This window comes from Balaenoptera ricei, chromosome 6 (genome assembly GCF_028023285.1).
Source record: "Balaenoptera ricei isolate mBalRic1 chromosome 6, mBalRic1.hap2, whole genome shotgun sequence".
Taxonomy (NCBI): Eukaryota; Metazoa; Chordata; class Mammalia; order Artiodactyla; family Balaenopteridae; genus Balaenoptera; species Balaenoptera ricei.
In genome coordinates this window covers 121,056,008-121,079,016 of record NC_082644.1, presented here as the reverse complement: position 1 = coordinate 121,079,016, position 23,009 = coordinate 121,056,008, and the positions used below count along the sequence as shown (strand labels likewise).

At 60.7% G+C, this 23,009-nt stretch overlaps 1 protein-coding gene across 1 annotated transcript in view; it reads left to right on the top strand.

The window, feature by feature from the left end:
• Window positions 1-23,009, top strand: part of ADAMTS13 (ADAM metallopeptidase with thrombospondin type 1 motif 13) — a 32,598-nt gene that overhangs the window by 6,455 nt on the left and 3,134 nt on the right. The window contains 23 exon segments of the mRNA XM_059926002.1: window positions 1,065-1,148; window positions 1,421-1,545; window positions 1,667-1,813; window positions 3,481-3,621; window positions 4,203-4,365; window positions 5,147-5,251; window positions 6,414-6,565; window positions 6,687-6,750; window positions 8,968-9,094; window positions 9,596-9,744; window positions 10,096-10,216; window positions 10,717-10,797; window positions 11,767-11,948; window positions 14,209-14,344; window positions 14,425-14,554; window positions 14,974-15,156; window positions 16,070-16,250; window positions 16,864-16,984; window positions 17,883-18,012; window positions 18,125-18,304; window positions 19,140-19,322; window positions 21,343-21,547; window positions 22,329-22,641. Coding sequence (XP_059781985.1) covers window positions 1,065-1,148; window positions 1,421-1,545; window positions 1,667-1,813; window positions 3,481-3,621; window positions 4,203-4,365; window positions 5,147-5,251; window positions 6,414-6,565; window positions 6,687-6,750; window positions 8,968-9,094; window positions 9,596-9,744; window positions 10,096-10,216; window positions 10,717-10,797; window positions 11,767-11,948; window positions 14,209-14,344; window positions 14,425-14,554; window positions 14,974-15,156; window positions 16,070-16,250; window positions 16,864-16,984; window positions 17,883-18,012; window positions 18,125-18,304; window positions 19,140-19,322; window positions 21,343-21,547; window positions 22,329-22,641 — 3,403 coding nt within the window.

The following is a 23,009-nucleotide window of genomic DNA, read 5'->3' as shown; positions in this document are numbered from 1 at the left end:
TTCTCTGGGCCTCACACCCGGGAGGGAGTCTGGGTACCAGAGGCCACACCCATGCAGCCCTGACCCCTGGAAAAGCTGGCTCAAGTCCAGGACAAGCCTGCTTGGGTTTCCACCTGCCAACTCCAGAGGTGGAAGATGTTCCCTCTAGGTCACTTGAAAGCTACTGTTTTCAAGCTTTGGGGGTTCCCCCCACCTCGAATATGCTGAAATTTGGTAATCGAACCACACTCCCTGTGGTCATTCAATATGTTTTATGAGGGCCAAGGATGGTCAGGTGGTAGATTGCAGATTGGCTCCTGCCCAGATGGTGCCAGTCGTGGTAATGGCCGGTGGCGTGACTGGGCACCCACCTCATGCCAGCCGCACTGTTCCTAAGTCTGCCAACAACCATGGAAGGCTTTCTCTCCATTTTACAGATGAGGAAACTGGGGTCCTGAGGTTAGTAAACAGGATCCTGAGCATACAGGTAGGAAGGGGAAGAGCCTGGGTTCAGACTCAGGTCAGCTGAGGCCGGTGGCACCACGTCCTCTCTCCTGGGTGCCATGTCTCATTCAGAGGCCAAACTGGTGCAAGCAACCGCAATGCAAGTCGACCACAATCAGCATCTTGGCAGATGTACTGGGAGAGCTGGCAGCCTGGTGGGGGGAGCCTTCTCATTGGGGTGCCCAGGAAAGGGCTCACGGAGGGGGAGGAGGCCCTCAGGCTGCCTCGTGGAGATGAGCAGCTTAAGCGAGCAGAGGTGAGAGAGGTGTTTCAGGCAGGTGGACAGAGATGGGAAAGGACACGGTAAATCCAGTCCGAGAGAAGCCGTGTTTGAAAGGAATGTTCTAGACTAATGGCAGTTACTCGCATCCCGTTGTTTCGGGGTTTCTCTGTGTTGGCTGACCTTCCTTCTGACTATCTCCATGGCTGGCTCCCAGGCCCAAGGACTAGCATTTCGGGTGCCCTCCCTGCTGATGAAGCATCCTCTCCAGGCAACCCCCCCCCCCCGCCCCCGCCCTGGGCCCCCGGAAGTCAGCAGCGCCCACACACACGTATCACCTCTCCCGCCTGCCCTTCCACAGGGGTCAGAGCTGCTTAGGGACCCATCCCTGGGAGCTCAGTTCCGAGTGCACCTGGTGAAGATGGTCATCCTGACGCAGCCTGAGGTAGGCGCTGAGCTGGACGCCCAGTCACTGGGAAACCGGTTTCTGCCTGCGGATGCGCACAGAGCAGTGGGGGTGATGGCAGGGCTTCCCGCCAGCCGGGCCTGGACCTGAATTCCAGCTCTGCCCTGGCACGCGGCACTGCTGAGCCTCAGTCTCCTCATCTGTAACATGGGACAGTAATAGGGTTGTTATGAGGACTGAGATGGCAGCAGTGGTCCGCGCCCTGCTTGGGGTGGATCCCCTACATGTGCGCTCTGTTACCGGTCCCTCAGGATGCTCCGAATATCACAGCCAACATCACCGCATCACTGCTGAGCGTCTGCGAGTGGAGCAGGACGGTCAACCCTGAGGATGACGCGGATCCCGGCCACGCCGACCTGGTCCTCTACGTCACCAGGTAGCCGAGCTCCCCACTGGCGTGCCAGCGTGCCGGGGAGCTGCTCCCACTCTCTGCAAAGGTAGCCCGGCGGTGGGCAGGCACCTCAGCACTGCGCAGCTATCTGTTCTCTCTTCCTGAGGTTTGACCTGGAATTGCCTGATGGTAACCGGCAGGTTCGGGGGGTCACCCAGCTGGGTGGCGTCTGCTCCTCCTCCTGGAGCTGCCTTATCACTGAGGATACCGGCTTCGATCTGGGGGTCACCATCGCCCATGAGATTGGGCACAGGTAAGAGGCCCCAACCCCTGTCCCCAAGCTCCGGACAAGGACGTGACCTGGGCCCCCAGGAGGGGAGGTCGTGGCTGGCAGTGGTCCCTAGAAAAGCGAGCTGAAGGAGCCTGTACTCTTGACCCCAATGGACTAGGGAGGGTGGGCGGGGGCAAGGGCTGGGAAATCTGATTCTTCATTACCGAAGGATTAAAAGAAAAAAAAATTTTTTTTCAAAATACAGGCAAAACAAACTTAGGAGTTAAAAAGTAATTTTTGTAGGAAATTCAGGTAAAGAAAAAGCAGGCTGCAAAAGTTATCCCAAATCCCACCACTTAGAGAAAACATCTTTTCTTTACACATACACACATAATTTTTTATTTGTAAATTTGGGATTATGCTGTATATCGGTTAACTGCTTTTTTATGTGACAATATATCCCAAACATTTCTCCCAAACATTCTCTTACAACATATATTGGGTTTTTTTGTACGCACCATAATTTACTTAATTCATCCCCTCTTGTTAGATATTTAGGTTGTTTCCAGACCTTTCCTGATACGACTGCTATACATTCTGCGGGCAAATCTGTGCTCCTATGTATTATTCACCCGGAGTGGAGGGTTTCTTTCCTTTTTGATTTTTAGCCTTTTAATTATGAAAGTATATACCTGCTTGCTGTAAAAGTTCAGAGCACAGAGACTCCTAAAGTGAAAAGTGGGTGTCTAACTTCCTTGCCCACCAGCCCCCCTCCCACCCGCAGGCCTTTCGGCCCCCCCGAGAGTGCTGAGGGGTTCCCACAGCCACCTCCACGGACAAGGCTGGGGCTCGTATCCCCACAGCAGCCCGCGGCTGCGCACCTTCGCTCTCAGCTCTGCACCTCCGTCTGACCTCTCACCCAGCTGACCCACCACCCATCACAATTCCTCCATCTATCTTTTTTTTTTTTTTAATTTTTTTATTTATTATTTATTTATTATTTTTATTTTTGGCTGTGTTGGGTCTTTGTTTCTGTGTGAGGGCTTTCTCCAGTTGCGGCGAGTGGGGGCCACTCTTCATCGCGGTGTGCGGGCCTCTCACTATCGCGGCCTCTCTTGTTGCCGAGCACAGGCTCCAGACGCTCAGGCTCAGTAATTGTGGCTCACGGGCCCAGTTGCTCCGCGGCATGTGGGATCTTCCCAGACCAGGGCTCGAACCCGTGTCCCCTGCATTGGCAGGCAGATTCTCAACCACTGAGCCACCAGGGAAGCCCCCTCCATCTATCTTGTTTGGAGGGAAAAAAGGAATTGAAAACCATTGCCTTCCACTGGGAGCAGAAACATTGGCCAGAGGTCCGACCTTTTCACTTCACCAGTACACATTCAGTCCGTGCATTTACACACCGAGCCACCCCCATGTCAAGAAAGCCGTCAGCAGCAGGGCCCCAAAGGCCCTCGAGCCATGGCCTCCCACGCTCAAAACACCGTGGATGCGTTTGGCCTGCACATTTTAAAAGCCTTTTGATATGTATTAGCCAAAAGAGGCGGGAGCCACCGGGTCGGCCCAGCGCTCCCTCGCGCAGGAAACTGAGGCTGGGCGCCCGCGCGACACGGCCCACCGCCGGGTTAGCTGGTGGCGAGGCCGGGGCGACCCCTGTGGGGGTGGGGGGACCCTGGCCACCGCCGGCCTCAGCGCCGCCGCCTCCGCAGCTTCGGCCTGGAGCACGACGGCGCGCCGGGCAGCGGCTGCGGGCCCAGCGGCCACGTGATGGCTTCCGACGGCGCCGCGCCCGCCCGCGGGGGCCCGGCGTGGTCCCCCTGCAGCCGCCGGCAGCTGCTGAGCCTGCTCAGGTAGCGGCACCCCCCAGCACCGCCCCTCCCTACGCCCGCATCTCCGCTTCGCGAGCCCCCCTCCTTCCCGTCCCCGGACCCACCCCTGCATCTGCCCTCAACCCTGTGCCCATTCCGTGGCGTTCCCGCGCCCACCTCTCCACGGGCTCCCAGCACGTCTCAGGAGGCACTCGTACATCCCGCCTCTGCCCACCCCTCCACCTCTGCCCCCGCCCCGCCCCCGCCAGCCCATCCCTCTGGCCACCCCCCACCCCGCCCACGCGCCACCTCCCTCCTTCTTTCCATCCCGTCCCACTCCTGCGCCCACCCCTCAGTTCTCCCCTGTCCACTTTCATCCCTTCGCAGACCCACTTCGCCAACCTCCCCCGCCCCCTGCATCTGCCCCTGCATTCCCCCCCCCCTCCCCTAGGCTCGAGCCTTGTCCTAGCCCAGGGTCAGCTCTTGGTGGGGCACACGCGCTGACAACTCCCGTCCTCGCCCACCCGACCCGCCGCTTTAAACGCCCCCGCTTCCCGCGCCCACTCCTCCATCCCGCGCCCACCTGGTGTCCGCCCCGCGCCTGAGCCGCGGCCTTGTCGCAGCGCAGGACGGGCGCGCTGCGTGTGGGACCCGCCGGGGCCGCAGTCCCAGCCCGCGGGGCGCCCTCCCGAGGCGCACCCCGGCCTGTACTACGGCGCCGACGAGCAGTGCCGCGTCGCCTTCGGCCCGACGGCGGTCGCCTGCACCTTCCGCAGGGAGCACCTCGTGAGTCCAGCAGTGGGTGATGCGCACGGCCACCCCGCCCCTCCGCCTCTGGGCCTCCCTCTGCCCGCTCCTGCCCCCCTGCGCACTGTGAGACCCCACTGGCCCAGACTGTCAGGTGCCTCTCGAAATTCTCAATTTTTGAACAAGAGTCCCCACGTTTTCCTCTTGACGAGGCCCCACAAATTAGGTAGAGCTGGTCCTGATAGGGCCCCCGAGCCCATGGACCTTGATCCTACATAGGCAGTTACCGAGGGCTTCCCACCCAATGGGGGCTGGAGGGCTTCCCAGAGGAAGTGACCTCCGAGCTGAACCCTACAGCCGGAGTGGGAGCTGGCAGTGGGAGGGGAGCTGAAGGGGGGCAGGCACCCCAAAGACAGACTGCCATCCCAGGACCGCACAGGACTTGCAGGCACTTTTGCCTTGGTGAGCCCTTTCCCCCTTGTAAAACATTAGGAATTATATCTTAGTGCTTTCGTGAAATAGAGTTTTACGCGTATTGTTATAAATACAGTGTTAATATTATATATTAGAACATTCTCTCTGATCTAAGAGATCATCTTTTTTCTTCTGATTTTAAAAGAAATGAAAACGTTTTTGTGGGCCCTGGTCACTGCCCCTGTTCCTGGTGGAGAAGTCCTCCACGGCTGTCCTCTCCACCCACCACTGCCCAGGGAGCCGGCTGTGTCACTGTTTCCTGTGGTCTGCGAGGGACAGCGATGGCTGGACGCTGACCCCGCAGGCCCTTGTGGCCCCTCAGCTGGCCATCTGTCTCCCCTCTTAGGACACGTGCCAGGCTCTCTCCTGCCACACGGACCCCCTGGACCAAAGCAGCTGTAGCCGCCTCCTTATTCCTCTCCTGGATGGGACAGAGTGTGGCGTGGGGAAGGTCAGAGCGGGGAGTGAGGGAGCATGTGAGCGTGTGTGTGTGTGTGTGTGTGTGTGTGCGTGAGCTCACACACGCTCACGCAGACCTGCGGCCTGCAGCCCTCACCCTGGGGTGGGAGACAGGAGGAGCTCAGTAAACGGGGGTGTAGGGCCCTGGACCTGTTCTGGGTCCCCGTCAGGACAGGTGGGCAGCAGGATGGCCGCGTGCACACAGCGCTCGCCTTGCCCTCTGCAGGCGGTTCATAACAGCTAACAGCCAAGGCTTGCGCCTGACTCTGCCGGGGCGGGCGGGGCATCTGGCCCGGCCAGTCAACCTCCTGGCTGTTCCAGAGAGAGCGGCGCTTGAGGGACAGTCACCCCGGGCCCCGCGTGGCGGCCTGGAGACGGGGATTGGGTAGTCGCCCGCCACCCAGAGGAGGCAAAGTTTTCCCGTGACTGAGTGACCACCCCCCCCCTTGTCCCCGCCGGCCTGCAGCGGCCACCTGGCGTCCTGCGCCCGGCCCAGTGCCCCTGCCCCACCTCTGCCTTGCATGGCCCACCCTTCCTCCGGTCCCTGTCCCGTGGGAGCGGCTCGGCCCTCTTCTGTTTAGCACTGGCTCCAAAGCAGGATGGGGGTCCAGTGCGTGTGTGCGCGTGTGTGTGTGTGTGGGGGGGTGTACCTGTGGGCGTGGGATGCCCCGGGTGTGGGTACCTGTGGGTGTGGGATGCCCCGGGTGTGGGGTCCTGTGGGCGTGGGATGCCCTGGGTGTGGGGTCCTGTGGGTGTGGGATGCCCCGGGTGTGGTGTCCTGTGGGTGTGGGATGCCCCGGGTGTGGGGTCCTGTGGGCGTGGGATGCCCCGGGTGTGGGGTACCTGTGGGCGTGGGATGCCCCGGGTGTGGCGTCCTGTGGGCGTGGGATGCCCCGGGTGTGGGGTACCTGTGGGCGTGGGATGCCCCGGGTGTGGCGTCCTGTGGGCGTGGGATGCCCCGGGTGTGGGGTACCTGTGGGCGTGGGATGCCCCGGGTTGGGGTCCTGTGGGCGTGGGATGCCCCGGGTGTGGGGTCCTGTGGGTGTGGGATGCCCCGGGTGTGGGATGCCCTGGGTGTGGGGTCCTGTGGGCGTGGGATGCCCTGGGTGTGGGATGCCCTGGGTGTGGAACGTGGTGCCGTCCTTCTCTTGCAGTGGTGCTCCAAGGGTCACTGCCGCTCTCTGGCGGAGCTGGCCCCCGTGGGGGCGGTGCATGGGCACTGGTCTAGCTGGGGTCCGGGCAGTCCTTGCTCCCGCTCCTGCGGAGGAGGTGTGGTCACCAGGAGACGGCAGTGCAACAACCCCAGGTGCCGCGCGGGGGGCGCTGTTCCGTGGGCCGGGGAGGTGGCTGCTGCACGTTCCCTGGCGGGGGGGGGGGGGGGCGGGGGGCCGCCTCACCTCTCACCCATGTCTCGGGGGCCTTTTCAGACCTGCCTTTGGGGGGCGTGCGTGCGTAGGTGCCGACCTGCAGGCCACGATGTGCAACCGCCAGGTAGGCCTGCTTCCCGGGCAGGGTGAGGGGGGGCCGTTGGCAGCACTGGGTCCGGAGGAGCCCGAGGGCCAGGGCGGCTGTAATTTGTGGTTCACACAGGGCGTTTTGAGAGTGAACGTGGTGCTATTAATACCTGCCCTGGGACCACTGTGCATTCTCCAGGACGGTCCCGCCACTGAAAGCAGCCGCCCTGAAGTGTCCCCCTCCCTCCCTGGATGCCACTGTCGTGCAGGGCTGCCCATTTCTGCGCTGAGAACAACCCTCGTTCCCGGCAGCCAAGTCCACTACCGCCAGAGCATGGGCAGTTCTTTTAGTTATAAGTTCACATGAAATCAACCATTTGAAATTGTGTAGTTCGGTAGCGTGTAGTATGATCACAGTATCATGCAACCACCACCCCCATCGATTTCCAAACCATTTCCATCACCCCAAAGTAAAACCCCAGGTCCATTAAGCAGTCACTCCCATGCCCCCTCTCCCCAGTCCCTGCCAACCACCAGTCTACTTTCTATCTCTGTGGATTTACCTACGCTGGACATTTCATATAAGTGGAATCATACAATATGTGACTTTTTGCATCTGGCTTCTTTCACTCACCGTGTTGTTTTCAAGGTTCAGCCATGTACCATGTATCAGAACTTCACACCTTTTCTTTTTTTTTTTTTTTTTTTTACAGTTTATTCTTATTTTTTATTTATTTTTTATAAATTTATTTATTTTATTTATTTATTTTTGGTTGCGTGGGGTCTTTGTTGCTGTGCGCGGGCTTCCTCTAGTTGCGGTGAGCAGGGGCTACTCTTCGCCACGGTGCATGGGCTTCTCATTGCGGTGGCTTCTCTTGTTGCAGAGCACGGGCTCTAGGCACATGGGCTTCAGTAGTTGTGGCACGCGGGCTTCAGTAGTTGTGGCTCGCAGGCTCTAGAGCACAGACTCAGTAGTTGTGGCGCACGGGCTTAGTTGCTCCGCGGCACGTGGGATCTTCCCGGACCAGGGCTCGAACCCGTGTCCCCTGCATTGGCAGGCAGATTCTTAACCACTGCACCACCAGGGAAGTCCCTATTCTTTTTTTCTTATATTTTCTTATTTTTTTATTGGGGTATGGTTGCTTTACAATGTTGTGTTAGTTTCTGCTGTACAACAAAGTGAATCAACTATACGTATACATATATGCCCTCCTTCTTGGGTCTCCCTCCCACCCAGAACTTCACTCCTTTTTATGGCTGAATAGTATTCCACTGGATGGATGGACCACATTTCGCTCATCTGTTCATCCATTGTCCATTTGTCCGTACGTTGGGGCTGTTTCCATCTTTGGTTGTTGGGAATAGTGCTGCTATGAATATGTGTGTACATGGACTTTTTTGAGTGCCAGCTTTTCACTCTTTTGGGTGTACACCTCAAAGCGGAATTGGCAGATCCCATGGTAATTCTACGTTTAAGTCCTTGAGGAACCTCTGAGCCATTTCCCACAGCAGCTGAACCATTTGGCCTCCCCACCAGCAAAGTGCGAGCGTTCCAATTTCTCCACGTCCTCTCTAGCACTTACCTGTGTTTCCCACATGGCCATCAGAGTGGGTGTGAAGGGGTGGAGTGATTCCTCTGGCCTTGACTTAAGATCTGCACGTGGTGAGACCCTCCCTCCCTCCCCCCCTGCCCCCACCTTCTCCAGGCCGACTCCGAGGCCTCCCCAGACCAGGAGAACGGAGTCCTTGCCTGGTGTTGGGGGAGGGCCAGGCCTGCAAGGAGGGCAGCCGCGGTCCCCGCACCTGCTTGGCAGGGCCACTCGGATTCTTTTCCTCTGACTCCAGTGCAAAAAAGGCCAGGACGCCCGCCCGTGGAGGTTCTTGTGTGGAAGCCCTTTGCTCTTGACTCCTGTGACTTTTCCAATTACCTGTCTCTAGAGGCACAGACATAGCGAATACACATACTCAGCCCCGTTTTCTGAAGTTGGGGCCTCCCACCCGCAGTGCTGTTTGGCCGGCTTTCCTCTTTGTTGCTGGGTGGTAGGCCCCCATCAGCGGAGGAAGGCTCGACATCCCCACTTTACAGAGCAGGGAACTGAGGTGCAGCCAGGAGCTGGGCTCCAACCCACGTCTTGGCCCGCGCACTGCCGGGGGCCTTGCTCTCTCCCGGGGCGAGGGTTCCCTGCCTGAGCCCCCTGCCCCGGGCCCCCTGCCCCGGCCCCTCCTGTGCCCGTCCTCTGCCTCCTTCCACCAGGCCTGCGAGAAGACCCAGCTGGAGTTCATGTCGGAGCAGTGCGCGCAGACCAACGGGGAGCCCTTGCGCCTCTCCCCGGGCAGCACCTCCTTCTACCGCTGGGGCACAGCCGAGCAGTACAGTCGAGGTGGGTCCCGGGGGGTGCCGGGGCGAGCCAGGCCTGAGACCCCGGGGCAGGGAGAGCCGTTGGGGGAGACCCACCATCACCCTGATGCTGTTGAGAGCAGGCTGCGGTCCTGCATCAGACACATCATGCATCCCACCCTGGCTAGCAGGGCAGGCCGCGACTTCTCATCTCTGAGTCTCGGTTTCCCCATCTGCAAAATGGAGCCAAGAGGCGTAGCTCGCTGCCAGGATTGCTGGCAGGAGTCAGCGCGATGACGCAGGGGAAGCACCGAGCGTGCTCCCTGGCTCGTAATTCAGTAACATTTATTACGTCGCGATGTGATTACTGCCTCAGGAGGCAGGACAGGTGGGAAATAGAAACCTTGCCCCAAATGCAAAGAGTGAAGCGGGATGGCGCTTGGGGGTCGGTGAGGACCCACTTGGATCATGTTTCACAGGGCCGCTGCCCTCCCGGCTCCCTGCCACCCTCCCATCCGGGTTTCCTGTCCTTCTGCTTTCCCAGGGGACGCTCTGTGTAGATATGTGTGCCGGGCCGTTGGCGAGAGCTTCATTGTGAGGCGTGGGGACAGTTTCCTGGATGGGACACGGTGTGTGCCAGGCAGCCCTCAGGAGGATGGGACCCTGAGCCTGTGCGTGTCGGGCAGCTGCAAGGTAGGCGTGCTCGGGCAGTGGAGGTGGCCTTCCACCCACTGTGGCACCGAGGCCTCGCCCATCAGAAACCAAGATGCTAAGGGGCCTTCGAGGGGTCAGGTCTGGGGGGTGCTGCCCCCATGAAGTCGCAGTAGAGTCTGCACTGGGTGATGCTGGGATACAGGGCCGAGCTTGGAGTCAAGAGCCTTGCTGTGACCTTGGACAGGTCATTTCAGCTTGCCCCCTGCACGGATGTCAGAAGCTGCAGAAATGCCCCGTTTGGTTGTGTGAACCTCTGAGCTGTGGGTGTCAGTGGGCCAGCACCGTCCCATGACATCACCCGGGTCTCACCTGCCACTCTCCTTTGCTCAGACGTTTGGCTGTGACGGCAGGATGGCCTCCGGGCAGGTGCGAGATGTGTGCCAGGTGTGTGGCGGGGACAACAGCACGTGCCGTCCGCAGAACGGCTCTTTCACGGCCGGAAGAGCCAGAGGTAGGGGCCTCCCTGGGGGTGAAGGGCCGGGCTCCCCCCAGCCTCCAAGAAACCCCTCAGCCCAGAGCCTGGGTGCCGGCTGCCTCGGTGGCGGGGCCCGCACTCTGGCTCAGCCCTGGGCCCTCTTAGCGGCCTCAGCCTCCACGTTCCTCTCTGCCAGCCTCCCCACGAGGCTCAGATTTTGGTGAGAGGCCACTGCTGGGATTGTGGCACATCAGTAACGGTTGCTCAGTGTACCCGTGGTGCAGAAAAAATACGGACATTGGGAAATCTGTGGTGGGCTGTCCTCTCCTCTCCTGCTCAAGGACTCTTAACGGGAGGGACGTTATGCTTGGAAAATCCTTGACTTTGATCTATTTACAGAACAGGTCAGGTCTTTTGCAAAGTCAGTCGAGGAGTTGAGTCCCGCCTCCCTCTGGTGCTGAAATCTGCTCCCTTTGACTGTGACCTGAGTGACCTGAGACCACCCCTCGCCTCCCCCGCCCCCCGCTTCCTCCTAGAGTATGTCACGTTCCTGACCGTTCCCCCCAACCTGACCAGCATATGCGTCATCAACCACAGGCCTCTCTTCACGCACCTGGGTGAGTTGGCCGGAGGACGCCCACAGGAGTTAGCCAGACCGTGAAGGTCGAGGGCACAGTCCCAAGGTGCCGTCACTTCTGATGCCAACTGCAAGTGCGGTGTTCCCCAAGCCGCCATCCGTTGGATGATCCACTGGGAGGACCGCCAGAACTCTGAGAGCTGTTACACTCACCGTTCCGGCTTATTACAGGGGAAGGATACAAAATAAAACCAGCCAAGGGAAGAGATGCCTAGGGCAGCGTCGGGGAGGGCTCCGTGTCCAGCTCGAAAGTGACCACACACACGGCGTACTGCCTACTCTGGGAGCTCTCCTGAGCTCAGGGTCCAGGTGCTATGGGGCTTCGTTACGTAGACACGATTGGGGGACGGATTGATCGCCCCCTGGACGATCTCAGTCTTCAGGTTGGCTGAGGCTTGGTGACTCAAGGCCACCACCCTAAGTCATGTGTTTGGTCTTTCTGGTGTGGCCAGCCCCTACCCTAAACAAAGACACTCCGGATCAGGTCAGACACAGGGCGCAGGTCAGACCTGTCTCTGGGCAAGGCCGACCTCTTCACTTAACGCCGCTGTGGGTCTTTATTTCCGGGGGCGCCCTGGCCTGACCTTTGAATCCGGGTTGGGGGGCTCGCCCTGGGGTCCTTGAGCCCCCGTAGAGCGGGCTGTGAGTGCACTTGGTGAGGGAGCAGGTCCACGGCGCTCGCCAGGTTCCAGGAAGAGGCACAGAGTCGCCGCGGGGGGAGCCTCCCGTGGTCAGACACCCTGTTCAGAGCGTGGGATGCCAGGGGACCCGCTCCCCGGGAAGGCTGGGGATCCTGGGGCGGGAGTGGCAGGTGCGGCCGTGGAAGTCATGCCCTGTTGGCCCAGTCGTCGCCTTTCCTTAAACAGGACCTGTCTGTGAGGGGGGCGGTGCCGGCTCCCACGGTGGGGGGGGGGGGTCTCTGTGGTGCTGACGGCCCCTCCCCCAACAGCAGTGAGGCTCCGTGGGCGCTACGTCGTGGCCGGGAATGCGAGCATCTCTCCCAGCACCACCTACCCCTCCCTCCTGGAGGACAGCCAGATCCAGTACAAAGTGACCCTGACTGAGGACCGGCTGCCCCGCCTGGAGGAGATCCGCATCCAGGGCCCCACCCAGGACGACATGGAGATCCAGGTGACCGGGGGCCTCCCCCTGGTGTCCGTTGGTCCGTCAGCTCAGACGCACACCGCTTCATTCTCTCGGCGGCCGCTGGGGGGCCTGGGGTCGCCGTGCTCGGAGCCCACGGGAGTTCTGGAGTGCGGAGAGTGGGTCAGAGGGAGAGCCCTGTGCAGGGGTCGGGGGCTTCCTGGGACAGGGGCTGTGCTGCCGCGGTCTGAGATGAGGTGACGCTGCAGGCCGAGCAGGGAGGGGAGTGTCTTGAGCGAGCAGTGCGTGCCCAGGAGGGGTGCTTAGGAGGGAGGGAGGAAGGGGACCCTCCAGGCGAGGAGGCTGGAGGGCTAGGCAGACCTGGAGGGGCCTTGCTGGCCGTGTGAGGAGTTCAGGCTTCCTCCTGGGGGCCTGGGGAGCTGCTGGGGGTCTGTGTAGGGCGGAGTTGGGGTCGGGCTATGTCAGACCCGGACGAAGGAGGGTGGGGGGCACGAGACCGTGGGAGAGGCTGGTTGGGCCGGTGCCCAGATTAGAGACCCACCGCGGGGGCATCTAATGCAGGAGGAGCAGAGGCAGCTCGAGAGCTGGAAGCAGGGTGACCCAGGGGTCAAGAGCCCAGGCTAGGGACTCAGCCCAGAGTTCAAATCCTGGCTCTGCAGAAACTTGGACAGAAGACTTAATTTTCTGAGCCTCAGTTTCCCCGTCTGCAGAATGAGACTAAGCAGACCTACGTGACGTGAAGATGCATTTGTTTTTTTTCAAAACGATGCACAGCCAGCACTTGGCAGACTGTGTGGCGCCCCGCACGTGCACACGGAAGGTGGCCGGGCTGCAGAAGCGCGTGCTGACTCGCATCTCGAAGTGCCCAAGGCCTGGGATGCCCCATCCTAACAGCGGGAGTGACACACCCAGAAGTTCCGGGACAAAGGGGCGGGCGCTGTGAGGGCCAGAACTGGAACCTGAATATGCCCCTCCCACGCTTCGCTCTCCTCTGGCAGGGATGCTGGGTTCCGCAGATTTTCATCTGCGGAGTGGGGACCAGATGGCAGTCCCACCTCCTGGGGTCATGGGCGGGCAGTGTGGGCGGCAGGCCCTGGCCCAGAGGCAGCTCTGGGTGGATGTTGGTTCTTGCTGTTTCTTTGGGACAGAGGGAATTGGGAGCCCCGGCTGTGCTTGGATGTGTCCTGCACGCTGTAACCTCGTCTGCAAGTGGCGCCACATGTGCTTTGCTGAGGAGGGTGCTGGAGGGTGGGCAGGAAGTCGTGGACGTTGAAATAGCCCTTGACAACCTTTGTGGGGGAGTCCAAGTCTCGACGGCCCCTCACTTTGGTCTAGCAGCCCCACCCTCTGCTCCCACGGCTGGGGGGAGGCAGCAGGGGCTCCCCCAGAAGTCCAGGCCAGGCCAGAGCGAGCCCCCCAGTGAACAGTTAACCCCTTCCCCACCTCCCCACGTGTCCCAGTTCATCCACCTCCCCGCCCTGGGAACGTTGTTCCAAGGGCTGGCTGTCAAGTAGCTCTGTTGTCATCCTTTGCGGTGAGGGTAAAAAATACAGATTCCTGGGCCCCTCTCAGAGACACTCAGCCAGGACCTGCTGGGGGGGTGTGTGTGTGCCAAGAACCCGCATTTTAGCAGAGGACTGTGACATGTGGCCAGATGAGGTGTCGTGGGAGTAGCTGCTGGAACCTTGGGGGCGTCCTCCTGGCCTCTGCCCGCCAGGCTGGCCCCTCACAGGACCCAGTGACCCTCCTGAAGTACAGACAGACCCAGGCTCCCTGCTGGACACTCTTCCTTAACTCTCTGTGTCCTCAGGCTCGAGCCCAAGCTGCCAGACAGCTACAGGGCCCCTGATCCAGCCCCTTCCTGCCCAGCCCTGGGCCTTATCTCCTGCTGCAGAAGCCCGAGCTGTGCTGGTCTCACCCCAGGCCGGGCCTGGGCTCCCCTCTGCTGGAACACCCCTTCACCCGGCCTCCATGCCTCCCCCCAGGTGCCCACCCTGGTCAACCTTGGCGCCTTCTCCGTGCTCCCATAATCCCCTGTGCGAACCTCTATCCCCGCACCTACCACCAGCCCACCCTCCCCCACCCCACTGTGAGCCTAGGGCAGCGTCCTGGTCACCGGGCCGTCCTCAAAGCATGGCTTGGGGTCAGCATCGGTGATGGCTTGCTGAGGGAAAGAGTATAGGGATGGAGGAATGAAAAATTGAAGGCTTCCCGGAGGAGGTGGCCGTGACAGTGGCCCCCAGAGAGCCCGCTGGACAGGCCCCGGCTCTCCCTGTGTCTCGTGCAGGTTTACAGGCGCTACGGTGAGGAGTATGGCAGCCTCGCCCGCCCAGACATCACCTTCACCTACTTCCAGCCCGAGCATCGGCCGGCCTGGGCGTGGGCCCCCGTGCGGGGGGCCTGCTCGGTGAGCTGTGGGGCAGGTGAGGCCCCGGGCAGGGCTCGCCCGAAAGCCTGGTTTGCTCCCCGCACGGAGGCGGTCTAGCCCCCTCTCCCCCCGCAGGGCTGCGCTGGGTGACCCACAGCTGTCGGGACCAGGCCGCGAACGAGTGGGTGGAGGCTGCCCGGTGCGCAGGGAGCCGGCAGCCGGCGGCGTGGTCCGAGCCGTGTGCCCCCGTGCCCTGTCCCCCCTCGTGAGTGTGCCCGTGGCTCCAGGCGGGCGGGCGGGGTGGCTCACGGGCCGTCTCTGAGCTCAGGCGCTCACCGCTCCAGGGGGATGACCGCCCCGCCTGGGAGGCTTGTGCTGTCGTCGGCTCAGGGAGGGGACCACCCCCTGGCAGGAGCACAGCGTTAGGGACAGGGCCGTCCCTGTTGGGGGCAGGGCTGGGGCAGCCGCCCACCGGCACTTTTAGACAGTGGTCCCCAGGCTCAGGTGCAGCTTGGGGACACCTGGAGAGCTGGAGGGCTGGGCTGGCTGTACCTGCGCGGTGTCCGGGTACCTGAAGGGACACTGGGCCCAGGCCAGGCCAGGGAAGTGACTCGCCTAGACAGACCTGCCGGCCTCCCGCCTGGGGACCCGGCCAGGGGCCCGATGCTCTGTTCCTCTCCTCAGCTGGGCAGCCGGAGACTTCGGCCCATGCAGTGCCTCCTGCGGAGGGGGCCTGCAGGAGCGGGTGGTGCGCTGCGTGGAGGCCCAGGGCGGCCTCCTGAGGACGGTGCCCCACTCCCGGTGCAGAGCGCTGGCCCAGCAGCCAGCGGCCGTGGAGACCTGCAATTCCCAGCCCTGCCCCCGGAGGTGAGCACGGGGAGGGGGGCAGGGCCCCCACCCCCACCCCCCACCGCAAGGCCAGATCCAGGCAGAGTCTCCCTGGCAGGGCTTATCCCTGTGCTGAGCCCTGCCCCTTCTGAGTGTCCCCTTTTCCTGAGGCCTCTGGCCAGGTCCCACCACCCTGGGTGAGTGCCGACCTTGGAATTACCTCCTATCCTGGAGGCGCTGGACTGGCCATTTCCGCCTCTGAACTTCCAAGTCTCTGCTCATGGAGGGCTGCGAGGATCAAGCAAAACCACGGATGTAAAGCAATAAATGTCACTTTGTCACTGCTATTGTCATTTCCACAGTGTCCCAGCTGACAGAGGCTTATCATTCTGATTTGCCACTAACTGCCTGGGTGACCCGGGCAAGTCCCCTCCCTCTCTGGACCCCAGTTTTGTCCACTGGGGAGGGAGGTGGCCTAGGTCACTGGTGGTCCACACGTGGCTCTGGGCGTCTTCCCCCACACGCCCCGCATCCGTGGCAGACGTAGCAGTCACCACTCTTTCCTCCTGGGGGCCAGTCGTGCCTCAGAATCCTTCTCAACACAGCTCTCCAAGCAGCCGCCACCTCTCAGGGCTGCCACAGGAGATGCATTTGCTGTCCCTGAACTGGTGATCGACTGCATCTGGCACCTGTTTCCCAGCACCTGCTAGGTTGTCTGCTTGGAGGCCCACCTTTGCCTCTGGAAGGCGGGAGGGTCAGGGCCGGTGTCATTGCACCCTGGGTGCCGAGTGGAGGGCCAGCAGCCGTTCATCCAGGCTTCGGGGAAAGGCCCCTGGCTTCTGCCTTTCGGCGGGGATCCCCCTTCGGGCTCTTGGACATGGGGGAGCAGGTTCACTGCCTTCTGCCCCAGGAGCAGAGGCAGGGCCTAATGGCTGTCTTGTGCCGTCCTCAGGGAGATGCCAGATGCGCGCTCGTCGGCCTGTGGAACAGATCCGGCCGTGCAGAACACGACGTGTGTGCAGGGGGCAGATGGCATGGGGGCGCCAGCAACTGCTGGGCCCTGTTCCGCAGACGAGAAGCCGCCTGCCCTTGAGCCCTGTATCGAGGTGGCATGTCCTCCGGGCTGGGGCCATGTGAGTATCCTGGGCACTGGAGAATGGGGAGCGCTGGTTACCACTGGCCTCCTGCCAGAGCTAGAAGACTGCCCTGTGTAGGGCTGCTGTCCTCGGGAGGCCCTGGGCAGAGGACAATCCTAGAAACAGATCTCAGAGCTGCTGGGAAGCAGGCTGAGGAATGCAGACCCTGACGGAACGCTGTCAGTCGTCTGCTGCGCAGAGAGACGCTGCCACGCTCCTGCCTGCGTCCACGGGCTCAGGCTGGGTGGTGTTACTTTCAGACAAGGGTGCCGGCCAATCCTATCCCCGTGCCCCGCCCCCGGCTGGGGGGGACCGCAGGGCCAAGCGTGCCTGCAAATCTGGCTCCAGAGCCCCAGCGCGGTTGTGCCCCACACTGACTACCGATGCTGACGCAGAGGCCAAGGTGGGGCGTGTGGTGAGGGCATCCCCTGGAGGCCAGGAAGCAGGCTTCCCGGGAAAGGAGCAGCGGGGAGGGGCGGCCTTTGGGGTGCTGGTAACCACTTCTGTTCTCTCCTGAAGAGATTGGGGTTGGTGGGAGTGGAGGGCCAGGTGCCCAGAGGTGTGGAGATGGGAAGCCCAGACCCACCAGCTTGCTGCTTGCCCTCTGCAGCCAGATGCCCAGTCTCCAGGGGAGAAGGCTGCATCCCCAGCGGGCAGTGCCAGGCCAGAGGCTCATGCTGCACACGTGTGGACTCCCTTGGCGGGGCCGTGCTCCGTCTCCTGTGGTCAAGGTGAGGACCCCGACGCCCCTGAGGGTCAGCTAATTCTAAAAAAAAGCATCTGAGGTGGCTTACAAAAAATCCAGCTGCACAAGAACGTGACATTATAAGCAAGGAGACTGGGGCCAAGTACGGACAGCCACATGAACGTGCTCACTGACTGGCTGGAAGGTAGGAAATGATGATAAAACCTGGCCATATTGGCACCCAAGAGCGTATTCTTAAGGTCTAAGATGGGCCCCAAACTTAGCTCTGAGCTTCCTGGAGGCCAACCCAGAGAAACAAAATTAATTTTAAGATACACAGTGTTTTAAACTAAAACCCTGGGAATTCCCTGGCGGTCCAGGGGTTAGGACTCAGCGCTTTCACTGCCATGGCCAGCATTCAATCCCTGGTCAGGGAACTAAAATCCCACAAGCTGTGCGGCATAAATAAATAAATAAATAAGCAAACTAAAACCCTAATCACTTGCTCAGGTAAACTCCAGGATGTTTAGAATTGAGGCCAGAGATTTCTTTTGCGGATACTTTTGCAGAGAGATGCAAGGACACGGTCCTAATAACATCTTGGTGATAAACACAGTAAGAGATTTTCATATAGCAACTGTTGTAATGCCCCTCAATTTATAAGAGCAGTTACCACTTTTGAGCACCTACTATGCACCAGGCACTGTATAGCTCCCCTTGAAAAATCTTTATAAATATCCCTCCAAGTCAGGCACCATTAGATGAAAAACCTGAGGCTCAGAGAGGTTAAGTCACTTGTCCAAGGTCACACAGCTGCTGAGTGGCAGAGCCAAGACTCAGATCCACGTGGGCCTCGTCTGCTAGAGCTCTTCAGAGAGTGGGGCACCCATGGTCCTTGCTGAGCCCCCCTCTTGGGGCGCGGGGTCCCTCCTTCCTCCCAGCAGGCCTGATGGAGCTGCGTTTCGTGTGCATGGACTCTGCCCTCAGGACACCCGTCCGGGAAGAGCTGTGTGACCTGGCAAGCAAGCCTGGGAGCCGGCAGGAGGTCTGCCAGGCTGCCCCGTGCCCGGCTTGGTGAGTCCGGGGGAGGGCACTGCAGGGGGGCAGCAGTCTGGGTCCCCCAGGGAGGAAGGAGTCTTACCCTGGCTGTGGCTTCCTACGGAGCACTGGCCTTTCCTTCCTGCAGGTGGGAGACCCGAGCCTTGGCACCGTGCCCCGTGACCTGTGGAGGGGGGCAGGTGCCGCTGGCTGTTCGCTGTGTGAGGATGGACCAAGGCCGCTTTGTCTCCCTGCCTCATTCCAAGTGCTGGCCGACGCCCCGGCCCAGGCCCCTCGAGGACTGCAGCCCGGAGCCCTGCCCTGCCAGGTGGGCCCCGTGCCAAGGAGACAGGTGGTCCTAGGCGGGCATTCTTGGAGGTGGCATCGTTACCTCCCGTGAAGCTCGTGACCCTTGGCGTCCTCACCTGCAGGAGTGGATCGTATTGGTGCCCGGAAGACTGGGGGGCTTTTGAAGTGTGTGATGTGCGTCACACAGGATCTGGGACGCTGAGGGCGCGTGTGGTTGATGGGTCATTTTCTCATCACTTGCTCTTTACCGAGCACCTACTAAGTATGTCCAGGTGCTGTTCTGGCACAAGGGGACACAGCAGTGAACAAGACAGATGGGCATCCCTGCCCTCCTGGAGTAGATGCTGGGGGCAAGGGAGAGACAGGTGATAAATAAGATTGATGGGGGAGACATATAGTTCGCTGGATGGTGCTGGTGCAAACACAGTGGGAAGGAAGGTTGGGAGTGCTGGCAGGGGCGGGGTCCAGGTGACGGTGGGGCTAGGACTCCCACTGGAGACAGACATCTCGGCAGGGCCCCTTGGGTGCCCTGCCCCTCCCCCCACTGCTTTTTGGACACGTCCACCCTCAGCTTCCCCTTCTTCTTTTTTTTTTAGAATAAATTTATGTATTTATTTATTTTTGGCCGCGTTGGGTCTTCGTGGCTGCGCGCGGGCTTTCTCTAGCTGCGATGTCAGCTTCCCCTTCTGTAAAATGGGGTCTTCTGAATATTCTCTGTCCACTGTGCTGAGCCTCTCGGTGGAGACGTAGAAGTGACTCCCAGAGAGAGAACCTTTCCAGGCCCTTTCCAGTCTGGGGAAGTGAGGGGAAGCCCCCCACTCCTCGGGGCCCCCCCTGACTCCGGTTTGCCCCAGGTGGCGGTACCAGCTGGCGGCCTGCAGCGTGAGCTGTGGGGGAGGAGTCGCGCACAGGATCCTGTACTGCGCCCGCGCCCACGGGGAGGACAAGGACGAGGAGATCCTGCCGGATACCCAGTGCCAGGGGCTGCCTCGCCCAGAGCGGCAGGAGGCCTGCAGCCCGGAGCCCTGCCCGCCCAGGTCAGCAGCCCCAGGATGTGCAGTAGGCAGCCTGAACTCCTGGCCTGTGCCGACGCCGGGCCAGGCCCGTGGGGGTTAAAGGGCAGCTCGGTGGCACAGGAAACAGGACCCCCCCGGCAGGCTGCACTCGGTGTCAGAGGAGACACTCTAGCAAACTCAGGCAGTGCTGTCGGTTCTAATGGGGGTGACGGGGTGGGGAGGGCAGGGGCGCTTTCCAGTGGAAGAGGCAGCATCTGAGTGGAGCCTCAGGGTGTCCAGCTGGGGCACAGCACCGCCAAAGCCACGGGGGCAGACAGCTCACACCAGTAGGGTCCGGAGACAGGCTGGAGCCCGAGAGGGAAGGGCAAGTATTCACCTGCCTTGTTCACAGTTCTCCCGTGCTTTCTTCTTTGTAATTTTGCATTTTAAATAATGCCGTGCTCTTCTGTATCATACAGAAACATCCAGAAAAGAATGCAACAGTCACCCATGTCCCGCCACCAGATTTAATAGATGCTAGCATATCTCCACGTTTCCTTCGTATGTCTCCTTGGTTTTAAAGAAATACACCACTACAGATAAGACTTTATTTACATTAAAACCTTTAACTCATCTGTGATTTATCTGGGGTCAGTCACAAAGTAGGGGAGCAAACTCTATTTTTCCAAATCACTAACTAGCAGCAACATTTGCTGCATCCCTCCAGGTGCCCCCTTTATCACATCTTAAATTCTCGTGTGGGTTGGATCTGTGTCGAGGCTTCTACCAGGCTCTGTTGTTTTATTTCCCCCACCTATTCCCACCCCCAAGTCAAATTGTTTTCATCGCTGTAGCTTTATGATCCATTTACCATCCATAGCCGTGTCTCTTGATTTCCTTGCCTATGCTTAAATGTGCACCCCGTTTATTTTCCCACATCATATTTGAGATGGTCTGGGATTTTTTAAAATGGGAATTTCACACGCACAGGAGCTCTGGTTACCCCTGGAATGTCACTGTGGCCACCCTGGCCTCCTTGATGTTCTGGAACATTCCAGGGAGTGCTTCTGATTCAGGGCGTTTGCACCTACTTTCCCGCTGCTTGAATGTGTCTGCTCTGGATATCCCTTCCAAGGCTCTGCTCAGAGGGCCATAACAGAGAGGCGGGGAGTCCTTCCTGTGACTTGGGTTTTTTGGGGGTTTTTTTTTTGGCTGTGCCCCGCGGCATGTGAGATCTTAGTTCCGCAGCCAGGGCTCAAACCCGCATCCCCTGCATTGGAAGTGTGTGGTCTTAACCACTGGACCGCCAGGGAAGTGCCCCTGTGACATTTTAATTGTCACAACTGGGGGTGGCAGGGGTGGGGAGCGCTGCCACTGGCATCTAGTGGGTGGAGGCCAGGGGTACTGCTAAACGTCCTACACCGTGCAGATGGCCCCCACGAGGAAGACGCATACGGCCCCAAATGTCACGAGGCAGAGAACCATATATGCTCCAGGGTGGGCGGGGGGGGGGGGGTGGGACTTGGTCTGTCACAGCCGTGTCCCGGCGTCTAGAACAGCGCCAGGCCCACAGAGGCGTGTTTTTGAGAGGGGGCATCACCGGGCCGAGAGGGCAGCGTAGCGCGGTGGCTAGGACTCCAGGCTCCGGCGCGGCCTGTCCGGCTTCTGTCCCGGCTCTGAAAACTGTCAGTCATTAGCATTTGTTGAAACATGATACGTTACCATGGGCAGGACTGACTGATGTGGAGATCTGTTCTCCTTCATCCTGGGCCACCGCTCCCCCTGCCCTGCTGCTCGGACTGGCAATCAGCTGGGTGTCCACGGGTGTCCTGTGATAAAGGGGAAGAAAGGGGGCACCTTGTGAAGGGAAAAGAGCTCTCTTTCCCGCAGAGCCTTTCCCTTGCCACTCAGCCCTGTGACTAGCCAGGAGGGGTTCGGGGGCTGTACTGCTGGATCCCAGTGGCCTTGGAACCTGTCCTGGCTGGCCATCCACGGAGCCCACCGGGGGCAGTGCCATCTTCAGGGAAGCCTAGCCTCTCTCTGGGGTCTTCTCTTCCTGCAGGTGGAAGGTCACGTCCCTTGGCCCATGTTCGGCCAGCTGTGGTCTCGGCACTGCCGTGCGCTTGGTGGCCTGTGTGCAGCTGGACCAAGGCCAGGACACAGAGGTGGACGGGGCGGCCTGTGTAGGTCTGGTGCGGCCGCAGGCCAGCATCCCCTGCGTCATCGCCGACTGCACCTACCGGTGGCACGTCAGCGCCTGGATGCAGGTAAGTGCTGCCGCTGGGGCTGGCGAGTGCCCGGGCCGAGGGTCCTCACGCGTGGGGACCTTTGGGGGCTTTGATTCATTGTGATCCCCTGAAAGCAGGGGGAGAGCTGGGTCTCTTGGGGAGAGGGCAGTCGGGGGCACCTAGGGATGGAAGACATAACAAGGCCTAGAGACGTGGGGGACAGGTAAGCCTTAAGAGGCCCTGAGGTCTGGAGACTCCGGAAGATGAAGGGCTGATAACTCCCCACAGATGAGCAAATGCCACCCCGTGCCCAGCACCTCGCAAGGCGCTGGAGAGACAAAGGCAAGCAGGGCCAGGGCCCCCGCAGAGGGGCTCGCTCACGGTGCGGAGGGAGAAGAGGCAAAGCAGACAGCCACCGCTGCCTGAGTCAGGAGGACCCTGGGCATCTGGGTCGGGGGAGTTGATCACTTGGATGGGGCAGTGCGGGGTGGGAGGGGAGGGTGGACACCGGGCTGCAATGAGTGACGGAGGGCGGAAGGACGAAGCCACGCTGCCTGCTCCCCGCTCTAGGGGCTGCAGGGCAGAGAGGCCTCGAGGGCGACAGTGAGAGACCTGGGCTTGAACCCTGCCCTTCCTCTCTATGTGATCCTTGCCAGGTGACTTCTCCGAGCCTCAGTCTCCCCATCTGGAGCATGGACACCCATGCCCGCCTCCCGTGTTGTGCAAAGATTATATCAGATCCTGCCCGGCCTGTGGTCACCGCTGTCCTTGTCACCCTCCGGCAGGGTCAGTCCCAACTCCTTCCTCTCTTTCCTGGCAGTGCTCCGTCTCGTGTGGGGATGGCATCCAGCGCCGGCACGACGCCTGCCTTGGACCCCAGGCCCGGGTGCCCGTGCCAGCCGACTTCTGCCAGCATTTGCCCAAGCCGGTGACGGTGCGGGGCTGCTGGGCTGGGCCCTGTGCAGGGCAGGGGACACCCAGCCCGGTGCCCCACGAGGAAGCCACTGCTCCTGGCCAGACCACAGCTGCCACTGCCTCCCTGGAGTGGCCCCAGCCCCAGGCCCACCTCGTCTCCCCAGCTCCCCGGCCGCAAGGACTCCCGCCCGGGCCCCAGGAAAGCCCAGCAGAATCCAGTTATGTTCCTTCCTCCTTTCTGTCTGGGCGGCTGACTGGCTGCAAGAGGGGTGGGCCAAGGCATGTTCACCTGGGAGAGCCAGGCCGTGCTCCTTGTGGGGACCTCCTGGGGGTGGTCCCGTGGCTGCAGCGCCCGGGACGCTGGGATGACTGCGGTCGGGCTGAAGGGATGGGCTTGGAGGCCGGGTTCAGGGGGGCCCTCTTCCTCACTGGTAAAGTGCAAGCTCACTTTTATTATCATCAAGGGAAAGTAAGCTGAAGGTTTCACAGAGTCAGAATCCCCGCCTGTGTGACCCACTGTACACACTGCCGCCCTCTTGCTGGCACGTCAGTGGTGGCTGTCTGCCTTGGGTGGTAATGCTCTGGC